The sequence below is a fragment of the Numida meleagris genome, chromosome 12, assembly GCF_002078875.1.
Source record: "Numida meleagris isolate 19003 breed g44 Domestic line chromosome 12, NumMel1.0, whole genome shotgun sequence".
Lineage (NCBI taxonomy): Eukaryota > Metazoa > Chordata > Aves > Galliformes > Numididae > Numida > Numida meleagris.
The window spans coordinates 4185400-4204591 of record NC_034420.1 but is presented as its reverse complement, the minus strand read 5'-3'; the positions used below and the strand labels follow the sequence as shown (position 1 = coordinate 4204591).

General features: G+C 45.3%; 3 protein-coding genes and 1 long non-coding RNA gene across 19 annotated transcripts in view; 2 read left to right on the top strand and 2 right to left on the bottom strand.

Moving 5' to 3' along the window:
- Positions 1-13696, top strand: part of TENM2 (teneurin transmembrane protein 2) — a 616658-nt gene extending 602962 nt beyond the window's left edge. For all 16 annotated transcript variants that reach the window (XM_021410395.1, XM_021410388.1, XM_021410399.1 and 13 more), the window contains 5 exons: positions 1377-1612; positions 5702-5998; positions 6929-8543; positions 10806-10936; positions 11815-13696. In XM_021410395.1, the coding sequence (XP_021266070.1) occupies positions 1377-1612; positions 5702-5998; positions 6929-8543; positions 10806-10936; positions 11815-12576 (3041 nt within the window). In that variant the 3' untranslated portion in view covers positions 12577-13696. The remainder of the gene's footprint in view (positions 1-1376; positions 1613-5701; positions 5999-6928; positions 8544-10805; positions 10937-11814) is intronic.
- Positions 2977-5716, bottom strand: LOC110405250. The gene is made up of 2 exons (XR_002442769.1): positions 4157-5716; positions 2977-3653 (listed from the first exon to the last, which is right to left on the bottom strand). It is a non-coding gene; the product is annotated as an uncharacterized LOC110405250 (long non-coding RNA).
- LOC110405246 lies at positions 13848-17859 on the bottom strand. The gene is made up of 2 exons (XM_021410407.1): positions 16035-17859; positions 13848-15541 (listed from the first exon to the last, which is right to left on the bottom strand). The coding sequence occupies exons 1-2, from the start codon at positions 16927-16929 to the stop codon at positions 15468-15470; spliced, it is 969 nt and encodes a 322-aa protein (XP_021266082.1). The 5' UTR covers positions 16930-17859; the 3' UTR covers positions 13848-15467.
- The window catches only part of WWC1 (WW and C2 domain containing 1), a 65634-nt gene continuing 64699 nt past the window's right edge, over positions 18258-19192 (top strand). The window contains exon 1 of the mRNA XM_021410601.1: positions 18258-18466. Within this exon, the coding sequence (XP_021266276.1) occupies positions 18348-18466 (119 nt within the window). The 5' untranslated portion in view covers positions 18258-18347. The remainder of the gene's footprint in view (positions 18467-19192) is intronic.

The following is a 19192-nucleotide window of genomic DNA, read 5'->3' as shown; positions in this document are numbered from 1 at the left end:
GTGTCAAATGTGTGTGGTCATTATCTGCTGATGAAAGTTAGTCCTGCTGTTACCTCTTGTGTCAGGTTTTCTTTACGCACTAATACTATTCTCTGTACTTCACTGCAAGATCTGACTTCCCTGCCACAACATGCAATGCAGTCTGGCTGATGAATGTTGACTTTCTATGTAAAAATCCTTGTGGAGAAAGAGGCTTGGGTACCTTTTGCTATTAGACATGAATCTTTCAAATGTGTTCACTGCCATTAAATAAATGTAAAACAGCACCAGCGAATGGTCCTGTGCCCTAGTTAGCACAGGAGAGAATGGTGTTACGCCCCAGGCATGTCCGAAAAGATTAGCAACAAAATGGTTAAATGTTTGTGTAGAACTTTTCTGCACCACCCAAGCATAATATCTGACAAAGTGAAAGCAGTCACACTTATCAAAGACAGACTGAAAGGAATTATGTTAATGATGAGGGCTTTTAAATTAGGATATAATGTCACTGGAATATCGTCACTGAAAAATAGCCTCCTCCTGACATAAATGTCAACACTTACAGACTATTATACCGAGACGCTTCTGGTTCCAAAGACTTTATTTCTCGTATACCAGATGATTAATTATGTAGATGCTGTCCTTTTGTCAGACAAATATTGATGCTTCGGTGACAGTTGCCCGCTGTAGCCCTCTCTCCTCGTTGTCTTAGAATAGAGCTCACTGTGTCAAAGCTGGGGGAATAGCACTGCCGTGAAAGTACTGGATTATTTTTATAACTTTCCTCAGAAAGCAAAAAGGCCGGGGGTGTGATTGGCTAGAGCAATTCGTGTGTGGCAGAATGAAGAATGACAAATAAAGGACTGTGGCTGCCAGCTTGTATTGTTGGAGCCTCATACCTTGAGGATTTAAAGCTAAACTAATTCTGTTCAAAGCACCTGCTTGGAGACAGTTTCTAAACAGACAGGAAAAGAAGAGGAGCTTACTTGGTCACACACAGAAAGAGTCTAACAGTTGTGTGGGTTTTTTTTCTTTTTATCCTAGAGCTTAATGTTTTATTGTTTATCCAGCAGTTCAGTTTTCAGGACTTTTTGTTCATATTAGAAATAAATTATGTGGTTGCAGTATATCACTGTGCATTTTGATTCATAATTAAGACTAAAGGGAAAATGTAATGAAATAAACATAGTATCTCTCTGCAGGCTCACTGTTACACTACTGTTCTTTACATGAATCAGTAACATCTGTAATTTCCACCATAGTACCACGTAAGTGGTAATTGCAGGCTGACTTCATTTAACATCAACAGGAGTGCAATAAAAAAACAATCAAATTAAGCTATATGTTTTCTTTATGACTGGAGTAGCTAAATTATTTTCTTTTCATTATTGCTGTAGATCAAGTGAGGAACAGCTACCAGCTCTGTAATAATGGTACTTTGAGAGTGATGTATGCCAATGGCATGAGTATTAGCTTTCACAGCGAACCTCATGTCCTGGCTGGGACAGTAACTCCCACCATAGGACGATGTAATATTTCTCTACCAATGGAGAATGGTTTGAACTCAATTGAATGGCGTCTGAGGAAAGAACAGATTAAAGGCAAAGTGACTGTGTTTGGAAGAAAGCTCAGGGTAAGTAGAACTATTGTAGTGGCAGCATTACAATAATGATCTTTTCTTCTGTGGGCAGTCAACTTTCCATTTTGAAGAACGTGTCTTTTCTGTTTTCACTTCTTTAAAATGTGTGACTCTAGGATTGTCTTTGGTGTGAGAATCTTTTCTTTATTTGAGAGGCCAGTTAAGTACATGGAATCATCCATAATAAGCTACAAAAATTTCATTGCTAAGAGTATTCCACAAGAGGTTGGTAAAAATACCCAGAATATTGCTGCGAGTGAGGAAGAAAAAGAGTCTGACCAGTCACCACTTGTAAAAATCCCATGGCACACTTAACCACAGTCAGTCCTCTGAAGCAAACACAGTAATAGTTTGAGTGGTTATGTTCTGCTTACCTAAAATCCCTCTACAGTTTCATCAAGTCAGGCAGACTGTGTTGATTCCCTTTCCTAAATGGCATGGCTGGAAAATAATTGCCATAATTACAAAGCCGTAAGCGTAGGAAATGAAAGACACTCCAGTCAGGTAAGCCATCCCCTGAAAAATTAAAGATCTGCTACATCCAGATTAATCCCATTCTCTTCTCATCTACACTCTTTTTCACCTGTTAAATATGCAAACGCTCTCTGATTTCCTCAGTATATGCAGTTTTGAAAGGGTTTTGAGATACCGGGCAGGAAAGAATGTAGCGCTGATTCAAGTCTCATTTTTTTTAATAATTCTTTCAATATCATTGGTCGTGAGACACAATACTATGTGTTCAAGATGACCATAATAAATGCAACATATGTAGCCAGCTACTTACAAAAATTAATCAGACTGGGATGTTAAATTTTGATATTTTCCTGTTTTTTAACATCTAATTCACAGTCTTTCCCTATTTTCGCAAATCCTCAGAATATGCACACATTCGTGTGAGAGGGAAGATTAGACCAAAAATTGAATGAGATTAGCAGCTAATCCTTAATGACTAAATTTCATGGCTGTGTAATTGATTTTTGATGTGTTGACCTGCACAAATTGACTGTAAGTAGAAAATAGATCAGCTCTGCATTTTGACTAGGTGCTCAAAATAAAAATAAATAGGACCTTAAAATGAAAACTGCTGTAATCCTAACTCTCAATACTAAAAATTTAATAGAGGTACTTGTGGTAATTAACTGGAGTGAAACACGTCTTCAAGCTGAAACCTCGCCTGAGATGGATTCTCTTGCATCATGTTTATGCAAATGAAAACACTGCTTTATCTAGCAACACCTCAACATTTAATTGTCTGGTGTTAGTTCCTGTAACAATAATCACATATCCATTTAGCTCTTTTAAATGAAAATCACTACGAGATTATAACAGGTTGAGTGGACTGAAAATGAAATCTGAAAACGAGGGAGAAAGCATAGAATTTATTTGCATCTCATTTCTTCTAATTCATCTTTATGAATTGTTCAGTGAATGAAATACAGCAACTGTGTTGGAAAATGGGTGGGGAGCAGGTGGTGGGCAGGGCAGCTGCGGCAGCCGTGCCAGATGCAGCGCCCAGCAGCACAGCACCGGTGGGGCCGGGCTGCAGAGCATGGGCAGCGCCAGGCAGGCAGCAGGGACCGTGCAGGGGAACGCTGAGCAGGAGGTATTCTTCTGTGGACCGGTCTCTTCTGAGAACCTGCTGTTAATCTCCAGTCCTGCAGTCGGTCATTCAGTGCTGGCAGGGCTGAATGTGAATGCAAGTACAGCCCCTTGGGGTCGGAGCCAGCAGTGCAGTCGTTCCTTCATTCGCTGTGATCGCTCCTTATGAGCAGTACCAGACACACAAACAGAAGTGAGGAGAAGTGGGAACCTCCTCCTCCTTAACTGCCCGCCCCTAGTTCACGTGCCACACGTCCAGTGTCTCACTAGTATCTTCAGACAAAGTCATGATCAGATTTCGTTCAGAAGAGTTTCTGATACGCTGCAACTAAGTGATTTATTTCGCGTGGCCTTTTACCAACACACAGAAGGGCTCCTCCCTGTTGCCTCTTGTTCAGCAGCATCGAAAGGAAGAAACAGATGTGCACAGATGTAGCTGAATGAAAGAGAAATGGCTCTTGAGATGATCCTCAGTCACAATATCTGCAGCAGTGTTAGTAGTGTTCCCAAGAAGAGTGGGAGTTAGTCATTCTGTTTGGATTTCTATATAATTGATATGACACCACAATTACACTCTGTGGCTTTACTTGTTTTACAAACAAAAATGAAGTTACTGAGTTATCCAAACAGAGGCCTTGTTATCCCCCGAGTGCTGTTTGTGTGCTGTAATCGTTTCAATAAACTAATAGTTGGGTTATCTTCGGGGGAAAAGAATATATAATTCCCTTTATAATGTCTTTGGGAAAAGGAAGGATCTTTCTGAAATACTTTTTAAAAACATCTGCTTATCATTTAAAAAACCAAGTTCTTTCTGTCATATACTACTCTTTTATTTTAATGTTAAAGCTACGTGCTTCTGGGAACTGGAAGCTCTCTCCCGCTTCGCCAAGACCTTTCTGCAGGAAAGGGCTTTGACATGTCTCCATCATGAGAACTGACCTCACGTTGAAAAAGTCGAGGAGTCAGCAGAGAAAGGGCTGGTGTCGAGTTTGCCTTCCAGAGCCTTGTTTCTGTTGAGCTGGGACAGCTTAACAGAATGTTTGTTGAAAAATGCCGTGTCTTTGCTTGGACTCACAGGAGAAGTTGTTGCTGGAAAAACATTTGGGAAAACCTACAGAAAAGCTTTTCCTAATGATTGCCACTGAGGAAATGCAGACTGTTAAAGAGCTAGATTTTATTAATGGAAAAAATGAGGATAATGAGCGATAATTTGAAATAATTACTTCTTTACAAACACAAAATTGTATTAATTTTAAATTTGCTGTCAGTGTAACTGAATTCCTACAGAGTCAGTTGCGATGGGAATTGGGTTTACCCCTGCCAGTGAAAATATCTCAGAATAACTTTCATGTCTGCGAGAAAGGCTCAGGGTTAATTTACATATTGTTTGATGTGCGGTTTAATTTTGGATAACAGAAAACGTTGCTTAATCAAAGTTACAGAAAAATATAAGCTGAAGAACGAATTCCGAGAAACTGATGAATACTTTTTAAGTAGTCATTGCTGTCAAATGATATCTAATTTAAAGATGTGTACTTTATTAATGACGCATCTACAATTAAATTACTTAAGAAGCTTTATCAGATTATAGCATTAGCCTGAATTTTGTGGCTTAGCCTCCAGTGAATATTTTGTTGTATCTCTCATTATAGAGCTTTCACTAGAAACCTCACCACTTTGCATTCTTATGCTCCTTTGTTTCTGCTTTGCTCTTTTGGTTGGTTTTTTTTTGGTGATTTTTTTTTTTTTCCAAAAAAAAGAAGTAAAAAATCCTGGACTGAACCATTTCACGCTGTGCTTTTATTTGAGAACTGTAACTAAAATACTAGATAAGAAGAAAAATATTTAAGCTAACTACTTAGAACATTTGTTTTACACGACTAGAAGTCCATCCCAGCCTGCTTGACTGGGATTTTTGATCAGAAGAAATGAAATACATTCCAAGTAATTGAGTTGCTTGAGGAATCTGTTGAATATTTGGAAAGTAAATGAAGAAAACAATGGAATGAATGAATACAAGTGAGGTGTTCCAACTAAGGTGCCTAAGTGGTTAAACCTCCAAGAAGATATAAAATTATATTTTTTCTCTGTTGTCCTTGTAATCATTGTAGGGAAAAAAGCTAAGTTAGAACTGCTGGTGACAGAAGTAAAACAATTACTTCCATGCCCAATCACTCGTTTTGCTGCTAATTGTTAACAGTCTGCAATGTAAGGTCTAGATATGCAGTATGTCTGTCCCTTGTGACGGGGGAATCCTTTGTCTGTAAGATTACAGCTTTGGGAGATAGCCCAGTAGAACACAGAAAGCGAATCTGAAATTACCTAGAAGTGGAATGTGAAAGCCTGTCAGTGTGAAGACATTGTACACTTTCCAAAAATTTGGGTAAATTTCGTTCTGCTTTAAACACGCTGTTGTTACTGTGAACGTTCATACAGGTGTATTGCCCAGTGGTCACTGAATACAGCCTTGGTTCATTTCAACAGGTTCATGGAAGGAATTTACTGTCCATTGATTACGACCGGAATATACGCACAGAAAAAATCTACGACGATCACCGGAAGTTTACCCTGAGGATAATTTACGATCAGCTGGGACGGCCCTTCCTCTGGCTGCCCAGCAGCGGCCTGGCTGCTGTCAACGTGTCCTATTTCTTCAACGGGCGCCTGGCTGGCCTTCAGCGCGGCGCCATGAGCGAAAGGACAGACATCGATAAGCAAGGCAGGATCATATCACGCATGTTTGCAGATGGGAAGGTTTGGAGTTACACCTACCTAGAAAAAGTAGGTGATGTCGTTTTTTCTTTCTGACATTTGTTACAAAGAGACAGTACTACTTGACTTCATTGCTTCATTTTAAGCTTTATCTATCATAAATTCACACAGAAGTTACCAAAATTTAATGTATGCAGTTACTTGTGACAAAAGCTGTTAATAATCCCATTGTGCTTGATCTCAGAAGTTCTTATTTTTCAATTAGTAACTGAATTTGACTAAGTCTTTAATAGAAAATGCTTTGTTCATGGTTTGTATCTTTTGATATTTTCCTGAAAGTGAGTAGGCCACCACATGGTGGCATAAACTAACACAAGAAGTTGTGCTTAATGGAGAACAAAAATGCATGACTAAACCTGACCAAGGTTTCAAGTAGAACAAGTAATTCATCTCTCCTCATTATGTATTAAAAGAAAACATTGTAATGCATTTTTATTTATCCTAATTAAGACTCTTTAATCATGAAAGGAGCTTAAATACCTGAAAAATTGCATATTATTTTCCCCTTCCCTTCTTTGAATCTGTTGTTTTAACCTGTTCTCTGCGTAGTTTGTCACACGCTTCACAGCAATAGCTGTGAATTACAATTGCCAGCAGAAAGAAAGATCAATTAATTTACCTAATTCCTTTTCATCCTTTATAAAAAAAAAGAAAAAGAAATCCTACTAAAGGGAGGGTAGCTAATGGGTTACTAACCTACACTTTCTCTGGAGTGTCAGCATATTGATTTCCAAGTAGCAGATCCTTTCATCTGGCAATCTGACAATACTCCAGAGCAGCTTTTTGCCCCTAACTAATGTGCAGTTGTCTCTTTTTATTAGTTTAACATTATTGCCTCCTTAGTAAACTTCTGTTTTTTTAAATGCCCTCAGAGGTCACAAGCATAAAGACGGTAATTGTGTATGTGTTGTTTTCTGTTTTGTTTTTTTTTTCCCATAGTCAATGGTACTACTGCTTCAGAGCCAGCGGCAGTACATCTTTGAGTATGATTCTTCAGACCGGCTCCATGCTGTTACTATGCCTAGCGTTGCTCGGCATAGCATGTCAACTCACACGTCTGTTGGCTACATTAGGAATATTTATAATCCTCCTGAAAGCAACGCATCAGTGATTTTTGATTACAGTGATGATGGGAGGATTTTGAAAACATCATTTTTAGGTACTGGTCGACAAGTCTTTTACAAGTATGGAAAGCTATCCAAATTATCTGAAATAGTTTATGACAGTACTGCAGTTACTTTTGGATATGATGAAACTACGGGTGTCCTAAAAATGGTGAATTTGCAAAGTGGAGGATTTTCTTGTACAATCCGCTATCGTAAAATTGGTCCTCTGGTTGACAAACAAATCTACAGATTCTCTGAAGAGGGTATGGTCAATGCAAGGTTTGATTACACATATCATGACAACAGTTTCCGAATTGCAAGCATCAAACCCATCATAAGTGAGACGCCTCTTCCGGTTGATCTTTACCGTTATGATGAGATTTCTGGCAAAGTTGAGCATTTTGGCAAATTTGGAGTTATTTATTATGATATAAATCAAATCATTACTACAGCAGTTATGACACTGAGTAAGCACTTTGATACCCACGGACGCATTAAAGAAGTTCAATATGAAATGTTCCGATCCCTGATGTACTGGATGACTGTGCAATATGACAGCATGGGAAGAGTAACCAAAAGAGAACTGAAACTTGGGCCGTATGCCAACACAACCAAGTATACCTATGATTATGATGGAGATGGGCAATTGCAAAGCGTGGCAGTAAATGATAGGCCTACCTGGCGTTACAGTTACGACCTGAATGGAAATCTTCACCTCCTGAATCCTGGAAACAGTGTCCGACTGATGCCCCTGCGCTACGACCTAAGAGACAGGATTACGCGCTTAGGTGACATACCATACAAAATCGATGATGACGGATTTCTGTGTCAGCGAGGCTCAGATGTATTTGACTACAATTCCAAAGGACTTTTAACGAGAGCTTACAACAAAGCAAATGGGTGGAATGTTCAGTACCGTTATGATGGACTTGGCCGCAGGGCATCCTGTAAGACTAACCTAGGGCATCATCTACAGTACTTTTACGCTGATCTCCACAATCCAACAAGAGTAACACACGTCTACAATCATTCCAATTCAGAAATTACCTCTTTGTATTATGATCTGCAAGGCCACCTCTTTGCAATGGAGAGTAGCAGTGGGGAAGAATATTACGTCGCCTCTGATAACACAGGCACTCCGTTGGCCGTGTTCAGCATCAATGGCCTCATGATCAAACAGCTTCAGTACACTGCGTATGGGGAGATTTATTATGACTCAAACCCTGATTTCCAGCTGGTTATTGGGTTCCATGGAGGGCTGTACGATCCTTTAACCAAACTCGTCCATTTTACCCAAAGGGACTACGATGTCCTTGCTGGACGCTGGACATCTCCTGATTACACAATGTGGAAAAACATTGGTAGAGAACCTGCTCCTTTCAATCTGTATATGTTCAAGAGTAACAACCCTCTCAGCAATGAACTGGATCTAAAGAATTATGTAACAGGTGAGACTTTGTCCCATTTTTGTATAAATAACACTGTTGTTTGGAAGTTCAGTTCACCTTACTAGCCATATACTGGTATCAGAGCGTCAAGATTGGGGTGTTTTCCTTTCTGTGCTGTGAAAAGGGCTGGGTACCTTTTCACTGGGTGAAAAGGGCAAGAAATGAGAAACCACAAAGAGTAATGGGAAGGAGAAAAAGTCATTTTGGCCTAACTACTCAGTTTCAGCTCACCCATAGGGCTCTTCCTTTTGAACTCAGTACTGTATGGAGATGTGTTTGTAAAAGATGTAAAGCAAAGTGAAGTTCCCAGTAAGAATTGCTGGTAGGTTAGTTGCAGAATCGAGAACCAGAACATCTTGGAATCTCCTTCCTTCAGGGCTGCTTTCAAAATTAACTTCTGACTGAGCCCATAGACACATTACATATTAGCACCAAGAATGGATTTAATTAAACCTCTTTTTTCCCATTTATCTTTTAATATGCAAACAGTTTTTAGTCTCTGCAACAAAAATCCTGACTTTTTAACATTTTTTTCTTTTTTAACTATTATTTTCTCCTGGAAAACTTGATAAATTTTATGGTACATGTTCAGAGAGAAACAAAGTAATTTTGAATGTGTATGGTAGAACTGGGTAAAACTTGTAACCTCTTCTTAATTAGTAGTAATTTTTCGCTTAGTAAGATCACACAGTACTTGAACTAGCTGCCAGCAATTTCTAAAAATAAAGGTAATTAACATGTCTTTAGGAAAACCTTTTTTCAAAGTTGAATCTGTAGTATACAGTAATTAGAGCAGTCATACTTTCAAAAAGGAGCTATCTTAATTTTATCAGAACTTTTAATTTCAAGAAAAGGGTGCATTTCCTTCAAAGAAAATTATAGCAGGTTTCCTTCATTCTCTGGGACCTGGTCATATATGTAACATACTATTGCCTCAATTGTAGCTTCTTTGCAATATGAGGACAGTGGGATTCTTACTTCTTAGCGTGAAAAACATTGACTAGAATCACTTTGGGATCAAGCTTCATTGTCTTAAATTCAACAGAATTCTATTTTCATCCACCACTGTTTGATTTAGACTTTCAATGCCATCTTCTGCTATTTTGCTGTATTCAAAATTTGCATTTGTTTTATTTATCCATCTACTGGATTAAGTCCTGGAAAACACACTGCCTTTTGGTATAGCACATACCCACTCTGCAAAAATAATTCATTTGTGGTTAAAATATGTGTTGCTCTACGGACTAAACAAATGGTATTGCACAAGAAGTGATTATGCTGGCACCTTGGTTTTCATGGTGAAATAAAAACCTCTTCCTCACGTAATTGGAAATATATATAAATATCTTCATACAAACAGAATATTTTAGTACTTATTTTACTGTCAGAACAGCTGAGAAAAGGAGACATTTGCTGTCGCAACCAATAAGTATTACACTTTACAATGAGTACTACCCATTAGGATGTCCGCGGCCAACAGGTATTACACTTTTTATGAGGCAGCTGCTAAACCTTTAGGGAAAAGAGGCTTTGTAGCAGCAGACAGGTGCTGGCTCATGGCCACGCATGCCCTAGGGGCTGGCAGTGCACAGCAGGCACTCAACGCACAGTCCCCATGGCTCCGCAGCAGTGAGCAGGGCATGGTGGGCACTTTCAGGTGGAAAAGAAGACAGAGCCTGTCATGTCAAGCCGAGAGCTGGAGCTCCCCAAACCACATCCCCGGGCTGAGGTGAGACCCTACCCTGCAGCCCCTCCCTTCCTTCCTGCACCCGCAGCGCACCTGCCTGAGCAGGCACAGCTCAGCTGTGGAAGGAGGACGTCTGAGGCCTCTGACTGCAGTTAATGGGTCCTCCGGGGAGCTCAGGATGGCTAGGAGGAGCAGGATAAGAGGAGAAGCCATGCATTTTCCCGGAACACTTTGCAGATGCTCTTAGGTGTACAAACCTAATAAAGCGTCATTTTACAGTATAGTTTATGGATTTCATTAACCTCGTCAGAAGGTGTCAGAGATGGGACAAATATTGCATAAAGCGTTCCATGTGCTATCATGGGAAAAGAATGAATGAAAGAGGTTGTATATCACTGATGAACTATTTAGGATGCATTTGAGGTGATACTCCCTGTGTTTGTTCACTGTGGAATGCCACAATTCTGAACTGCTACTTGAAACAAATGAGGTCAAAGGTGGATTTCCTAGATCTGTGGACTTCTTGTATGTATGCACATTTATTTCTTACTTGCCTGCTTACTTTTGATTTTTAGATGTCAAAAGCTGGTTGGTGATGTTTGGATTTCAGCTTAGCAACATTATTCCTGGTTTCCCTAGAGCAAAAATGTACTTTGTGTCACCGCCATATGAGTTGACTGAAAGTCAAGCGTGTGAAAATGGACAGGTAGGCAGAAATGTGAAGTCCTTTTTCCTGATAAATTTGCTTCTCTCTATGAATAGAACTGCTGGCTCGTCAGTAGTTACAGTGGAAGGCCAAGGATTTATTTCAATGTAAAATGAAAGTGAGTATAGCTAGATTTTATATTAATGAACATATGTCTTTCTTGCCAGCCTTCGTTATCATAATTACAGTGTCATTAGTTTGTCTTTTATTGACTTCTTCCTTGATTAACAAGTTGTAACTTGATTAAGTTGATTAACAATGACAAAAGGAAACTTTGCAGGGTAATTTATCATCTGTTGTACCCTTGGTAAAATTATCCTAATAATGTGGGTGTCACAGTGAACTTAGGTTGGTACTCATTGCACTGCTAAGAAATGATTTTGCTCCCCACTCTGTAAAAGCATTTTTCATTGTTTTCTGCTTGAAGATTTTCATAGATAGAGGCTTTGGTTTCCTACTTTTGTTACTACAGCTAATGTCCGTTTGTCATTTGTCTGGTTAAGGCTGGGATATGGTATATGCTTTCTGCTCTCATCATAAATTCCAATCAGTTTAATATACTTAAAAGAAGTAGTAGGCCATTTTCAAGCAGTCTGTGCTAAGCTTGCTTCACATTTATGGAAATACAACTGACATGACCATTAAACCAGCATATGTGAGTCTAATCTTTTCTTTGGCATTATTGATTAGAAAATTATTTGCCAAATGTGTTTTTACTCAATTCTGAATATGATATGTATATGGGAAGGGAGTGGTCTTTCCACAGAATTTGTCATTGTGTGGCTTGCCTTTATAAAAAGAAAACAAAGATTAGCACTGTTCTCTGAAAAAAGTATTTTCAGGTCTGTATCTTCTTTGTTGTTTTTGGTTTTTTTCAGCTCATTACAGGAGTCCAGCAGACAACAGAAAGACACAATCAAGCTTTCATGGCTCTTGAGGGACAGGTCATATCTAAAAGATTACATGCCAGTATTAGAGAAAAAGCAGGTCACTGGTTTGCAACAAGCACTCCTATTATTGGGAAAGGAATCATGTTTGCTGTGAAGGAAGGCCGTGTAACCACTGGCATTTCCAGCATAGCCACAGACGATAGCAGAAAAATTGCCTCTGTCCTTAACAGTGCTCACTACCTGGAAAAAATGCACTACAGCATCGAGGGGAAAGATACTCACTACTTTGTCAAGATAGGCTCAGCCGATAGCGACCTCGTCACCCTCGCGATGACCAGCGGGCGGAAGGTCCTGGACAGCGGAGTAAACGTGACCGTCTCCCAGCCAACCCTCCTTATCAATGGAAGGACTCGACGGTTCACAAATATCGAGTTTCAGTATTCCACCCTGCTGATCAACATCCGCTACGGGCTCACCGCCGACACGCTGGATGAGGAAAAGGCACGAGTGCTAGACCAGGCTCGGCAGCGAGCCCTGGGCTCGGCCTGGGCCAAAGAGCAGCAGAAGGCACGGGATGGCCGCGAGGGCAGCCGCGTATGGACAGACGGAGAGAAGCAACAGCTTCTGAACACGGGAAGGGTTCAAGGTTACGAGGGATATTATGTCCTGCCTGTGGAGCAGTACCCAGAGCTAGCAGACAGTAGCAGCAACATTCAGTTTTTAAGACAGAATGAAATGGGAAAGAGGTAACAAATTAACCTGCTGTCATCCTTTGCTGGATGAATCAGTAGTCATAACTGTTATCTCCTCTCCTAAGGAGATGAAGACCTACGTGGGGGCACTAGGCTGAGCTACTTTGGGATAGCAAGTGGCAAAAAAGCTCATATTTTTTGAGTTAAATGCTACTGTTCAAGTGATTAAAAACCACATCCTGAAGTGGACTAAAGCCTGACTGAAAACTCTAACCATACAAATTTAAAAGTACCCCTGAAATATTACCCACTTGTTCTGGGTCTAAAGAAAAATAAAAAGAAGGCCTCGTATTGTATTACCTCACTTCATTCACACGTGAGCAAACTAAGAAATCCAAGTGGGCCACTTTCACTAACCAGCTGATGAAACACAAATGATTCAGACTGCTTGTTTGATAAATATCCAAGAGGTTTTCATTTAAAGCAAAATACAGGTGCATTTAAAACATGACTTTGGGGTGATTTGTGTGTAGCAACTGGAGGAAAAGGAGAATGCAAGTGAGAGCACACTGGAAATAGTAAAGGAAACTATATTTAAAAATAACAAAACCGCACTTGCACTCTGACCCTCCATTTGTCTGGCCTGAAGCTTAACTTATTCAAAGAGGGCAGAGTGTAAAGTTACATTCAGAATGGTGGCTATAAATCACTACAAATAAATTTCATACTCTGTTTGTCTTTGAAGATTTCCATTGTGGACAGTATAACACAGTTACAGGGTGTAGTCTGTTTAGATTCAGTAGTTTGTTGGTATCAGTTCCAGTAGAGCTGTGGGCATTGTGTTACACTATTGCAAATGGGCACCACGTCAGATCACCCTGTACATACATCAGCCAGAAGGCACAATCACTGTTTCAGATTTAAAAATTATTAGTGTGTTTGTTTGGTCGAGAAACTGAGACAATCACATTACAGTCACCACAAAAGAAAAAAAAAAAAAGTCTAATAAGAACTTTGGTACAAGAACTTTTTTGTAATATACATGTATGAATTGTTCATTGAGTTTTTATATTAATTTTAATTTGCTGCTAAGCAAAGACTAGAGACAGGCAAAGATAATTTATGGCAAAGTGTTTAAATTGTTTATACATAAATAAAGTCTCTAAAACTCCTGTGAATTATTTGTCTTCTATTGTGAAATCTCTTAGAAATGAGAAAAGTCTTAGTGTGTCACGGTCATCTCATGCGTGCAGCATCCGATATGTAGAAATGATCACTGTAGCGTGGATTCTGCAGAGAGATGTTCCTCTGACCTCTGGGTAAGCAAAGTCCTACATAAGCATCACTTGTTTATGACAACAAAATAATTTGTAAATGCTCCTTTAAATTCCCTCTCTGCATCTCATGACTAGTGACCCTCAGATCGCCACGTTACAATCCTGGAATTAGTGTAATTGCACCAGAGAAACTTCCAGACTGTTTGAAAATGCAGTAACATTGTATTAAATGGAACACTGAAGGACTTGCTGTGAGCCCTGGAGCCCCCACGCAATCTGTCTTCTTTGTGAGATTGCTTATTTCTACCACATTTAAAAATGGGAGGTAAGATCAAAGACCCTCTCCTGAGCTAACAGTCACTCTTGATGATGTTAAAAGCGAACCATGCATCAGCGAGAGCCCTGCTGCTTTTATCTCGTTTAAGTATGTAGTCAGAAAGCTCTACTTAATTTTGAGAGCAGTCTTGCTTTTGGGGTTGCAGATGAGGTTTTTAATGATTCATGGTATCAGCAGAGATGTTTGAATTGATTACAGGCATTAATTCACTCCAGGGCATGTTTAAAGCAGAACAGCTTGGTGGCAGTGCTATGTAGCACCTATCGCACTCGGAGCACATCTGATTTTTGCTGAGCAAACAGAACCTGTCCTGTTCTGATCGGAGTGCTGCACCTGCGTGCTCCCCCTGCGCACTGCGTGTGCCAGAACCCTGGGCCCTGTTCTCTCAGAAGGATGAATCCGGGTACATTTTCAGAGAAAGTCCTGTATGTCCATCGCTGCAGATGTTATTCTGTGCTGATAGATGTGAAGCGCTGTTGTCAGACTTGTTTAGAAGTGAAACTTATTAAAGAAGTGAAACTTATTAAAGAAGTGAAATATTAGGTGGGTATTCATGGAGCTTACTTTGTTGTTTGTGACTTTTGGTGTAAACCATGAAATCACAAGGCGGAAGCACCTCGCACTGTCACGGTTTTCCTGAATGCTTTGGTCTGTACTGGTGAGCTTTTTAGGTCCTTTTTTAAAATAGAAGTTTTCTTGCAGCTGAGAGGCTGGAAATGAGAACCTGCTGCACGGTCTTGTGTTTCCTTTGTTCTGTTACCAACGTCCTAAAGCTGAAACTGCTGAGACTTAATTTTGCTACTTCTCTTTATCCTCTGCAGAAGGAAACAAAAGCGAAGCGCCGTTTCTACTCGTAATGACAGCGGGACAGATTTGCAGGAGAAGCACTCAGAAAGGCAAGGCTCGCTACCCAGCTCCTTTGCAAATAGCATGTGCATCATCAGGGTACTCTTAAACAACTTTTGGAAGTGGTCCAGTCACGTAGTTAATACTCAGAGACCATTTATCCCGATCTGTGAATGGTTTCCGAAGCACAGGTTCCCAGCAACGCATTTGAGCTCCTAGATCCAAACAACCTGTGCTGGACCCAGCTGAGGTCATTGCCCCCTGAGCCCTCTGTGCAGCCCAGAGCTCAGCACCCAGGGTCAGCTCACTGTGGCACAGCCCTGCCCAGACTGCCTGCAACTCCAGCAGGACAGCTGGGGGAGGGGAACTGCAGGAGGTCGCGTGCTGCCTGTGGTTCCGCTTCCATGCGCCCTCTTCCCAGAAGTTCTGCAGCAGTTGTTCAAAATCCTTATCACATGAAATAAGTAAGGCTTTTCCTTATTCTGTTCGTTAAAATACGTGAAGTGTCCTGAGCTCTGCTGAGAATTGTTCCGGGGCTTCTGCTGCAGAGCTTGAGCCGAGAACTAAAAAAGCAAAAGTAAAAACACCACGGGAAGAGTCGTGTGCCAGCTTTTGGAGAGAGGCAAGCAAACGCAGCCGATTTATGAACCCTCGACAAATAGGATTTACAGTGGAAGCGGCAGTTAAGTACATCACGAGTACAGAAGGTGGCAGATAGCATACCATAATGCTGCCTGTGCTGTTACAGCAGCTCAACGGCACCGCAATTGGAGAAACTATATTTACAGAAGTTTTACATCCTTAGACGACAGCTCCTGGCAGGTTCTAGCCTAATTTTGTCATTGAGTACAAAAATCTGCTAGAATTGCGCTGGCTGCAGCCCAGGTCTCTTTGCTGTTGCAAATAGGCACACATACTGTGCTTCATTAAGTGAAGAAATCACATAAATGAAAATAAAATATCAAGAAACATCACCTAATGCTATAAATCAGTACTATCAGATAAATCAGGCTTTCCACCTATTAAAAATTCATATTAGAAGTAGAAAGGAGATACCCGCTTGCCTCTGGGGGTTGTAACGACGCTTTTGACACCACCCCCACCTCGAAGGCTGATCTCTGCCCAGGTGCGGCAGGCAGGCCGTTACAAGCGGCGGCACAGCCGGGAGGAGATTTGTCACAGCTGCCGCAGCACGCGGGCCGGGAGCAGAGCAGGGGCTGCGAGACCAGCGGGGATCTCGTGCACGAGCAGCGCCCGCGCAGCCCCTCTGTGCGGCGGGGTTCGGCCATCCCGCCGTGTGACACACGGGTGCTTCGCGGCCCAGAAGCGTCACCTGAGCAGGGCCGGCTTTGCAGGCCTGTGCTGAGACGGCCGCTCCCCGCTGCACGCGCGGCGAGCCGTGCCGTGCCGGGCCGGGCAGAGCGCCCCGCAGGGGGACACGGCGCTGCGCGGCCCCGGGCACGTGCGGCCGCCGGCAGCAGCAAGCGCAGCGCGGTCGTTTGGAAAAACAAACAAAATCTTGATTTGGGTTTAGGCGAAAAAAATCTCGCAGCGCCCGGAGGGCAGTGACAGGTGGGCTTTCCCTGGCTGCTGGCGTGTTCGCTGAAAGATAAAGCGGGGTGCGGTAGCACGAAGCGCTGAGGGCAGCGGCCAGGCAGCCCCGGCCCCCGCGTCCATCCCACGCGTTCCACGCTCCCGGGGGTTGGTTGGTCAGCCGGCAGCGGGCCGGGCCGAGCTCCGGTGCTGCCGAAAGCGCCCACCTGCAGCTGGGCAGAGGCCTGGCCCTGCCGTGCCGCCCTGTACCCGTGGTACCGCCCTGCCGTGCCGCACAGCGCCTCGCCCCGCTGCACGAGCAGCCCCGTGCCAGACCCGCCCCTGGCTCTCCTGGCTTTGCTTTCCAGCCTCGCTTCAGCATGTGTTCCTGAGTGTTGTCTTGCGTATACAATTTCATCCCGCGAGCTCATAAAAGTAAGTAAATCATGTCGTCCAGGGGATTCTACTCCTGTTCTCAGTGCTGAGGGCAGCGTGAAGAAGTGCATGGTGTTTACTAATGCTGTGGGAAGGGCAGCTTGAAATTTAACATCGGACCCAAATCCAGAATCAACTGTCCAAAGCTCTAATAGAAGAAGGCCGAATTAAACTTCCCTCTTCATCAGAAACCTCCGTTGGGTTTTCACTACCACCATTCCCTGGTATTTGATCGACCGCTCCCAGCCCCTCAGGAACGCGGGGCAGGAAACAGGAGAGAAAGTGAAACCGTCAGGAAGCTGAAGCACCCAGATGTCCCCACAGCTCAGCTCTGAGGGCCGCCAGCAGCGGGACAAGCCCGGGAAGCAGCTTCGCAGTGCTCCAGGCAGTGCCCGCTGGGCTGCAGTGGAGCCGTGCTGCAGTGCAGGGCAGCGTGCGGGGCAGGATCACCTCCTTGCCCTGCTGGCCGCGTTCTGTTTAACGTGCCCCAGGACGCCATCCATGTTCTTGGCCGCCATGGCTCCCTGCTCATGGTCACCCTGCTGGCCACCAGCACACCCAGGGTTTCCCCGCACAGCTCATTCCCAGCAGGTCGGCCCTGACCTGTACTGATGCGTTCAGGGCCCGGTTGGATGGAGCCATAACTGGGTGGCAAGCAGCCTGCGGCAGGGGGTGCAGCTGGGTAGGCTGTAAGGTCCCTGCCAACCCCAGCCACACCGTGATTATATGATTCCTAGGCAACTCAGGGCGTTCCGTGGTTGTGTGGCTCTGCTGTGGCAGGTGGGGTAAAGACCAAGAAGGGTAACTTAGGGAGGGCTCCCTCATGTCAGCCGAAGCCGCCTGCACACATTCCTGGGGGATTTATGCCACGCAGAAGCGACGGTCAGAAGATGGCCGGCTGCCGATCCGCAGACGCCGGCGGCCGGGCACGAGCAGGCGGTGCCCGGGCTGCGGGCCGCCCCTCCCGCCCCGGGGCCACGCCCTCGTTCCGGCCCCGCCGGGCCTCCGCCCCTCCAGCAGGGGGCGCTGCTCGCCCCGCCGGTGCCGCGCGCGGAGGGGCGGGGCCGCGGGGGCGGTGTTCCCGGTCTGGGGCGCGAGGCCCGGCCCGAGGCGGCGGCGCGGGAACGGGGGCGCGAGGGGCCGGGTCCTACCGCAGCGCGTCCCGCGGGCTCTCCCGCCCGGCCCCTCGGCCCCGCCCCCCTCCAGGCCCCGCCCCCGCCGCGGGGCCGGCATGTGAGGAGCCGCCGCCGCCCGGGGCGCTTCTCTGCGCGGCTGGGCCGGCGCGGCCCCGCTCCGCACCGCTCCTCGTCGTCCGCCCGGCCAGGCTCGGCCCTGCCCCGGGGCCGGCCCCCGCCGCGGAGCGGGGCGCTGCATGGGGCGGCGCGGCCGGCGCTGGGGACGATGCCGCGGAAGGAGCTGCCGCTGCCCGCGGGCTGGGAGGAGGCGCGGGACTACGACGGGAAGGTGTACTACATCGACCACGGCAGCCGCACCACCAGCTGGATCGACCCCCGCGACAGGTGGGCGGCGGGGGGCGGCCCTCTGCCCGGGGAGCGGCCGCGCTGCGGGGCTCGGGGCTCCGGGCTCGGCCTCTCCGCGCTGTACCGCTGCGGGCCGGGCCCGCCCTCACCTGCGGCGCGCGGGAGGGGCGGGCGGTGAAGGGCTGCCGCTCTCCTTCGGCCCCGGAGCGGCCGTGCCTGCGGCGCGTCCCGTCCTCAAGAGCGCGGCCGTGAGCAGCTGCCGGCGCTGCCGCCCGCCCCGTGGAGCCCGCGCGGAGCGGCGCACCCCGTGCGGAGGGCGCGGGTCGGGCGCTCCGGCTCCGCTGAGCGGGCGGCGCCGCGGCCCTGGGAGCTGAGCTCCGCGCGGGGGCGGTGGGACGCGCGGGTCGCTGCTTTCCGGGGCGCTCCGCTCGGTCCTCCGGGTTCCCGACGGGTTCTTTCCCGGTGTTATTCACTTCGAAGAGTGAGGGAAACGAAGCGGGCCGCCCCGCGCTCGGGCTGTTTCCCGGCAGCTCTTTGTCCCAGCGCCGTGCCGGGCAGCTGCTGCGGGCAGGGGCGGGGAGCGCGGTGCTGTGCGGGAGCGCCGAGCGTCCGGGCGCTGCGGGAGCCCGGCGTCCCCACGCTTCCCGTCCCAGGTGCTGCGCAGCGCGATTCCCGGCCGGGATCCCAGGCACCAACTCAGACGTGCGTCTCGATGCGCTGGAAATCCCAACCACTGAGTGTAGTGAATGTCTGCCGTGGGCGCAC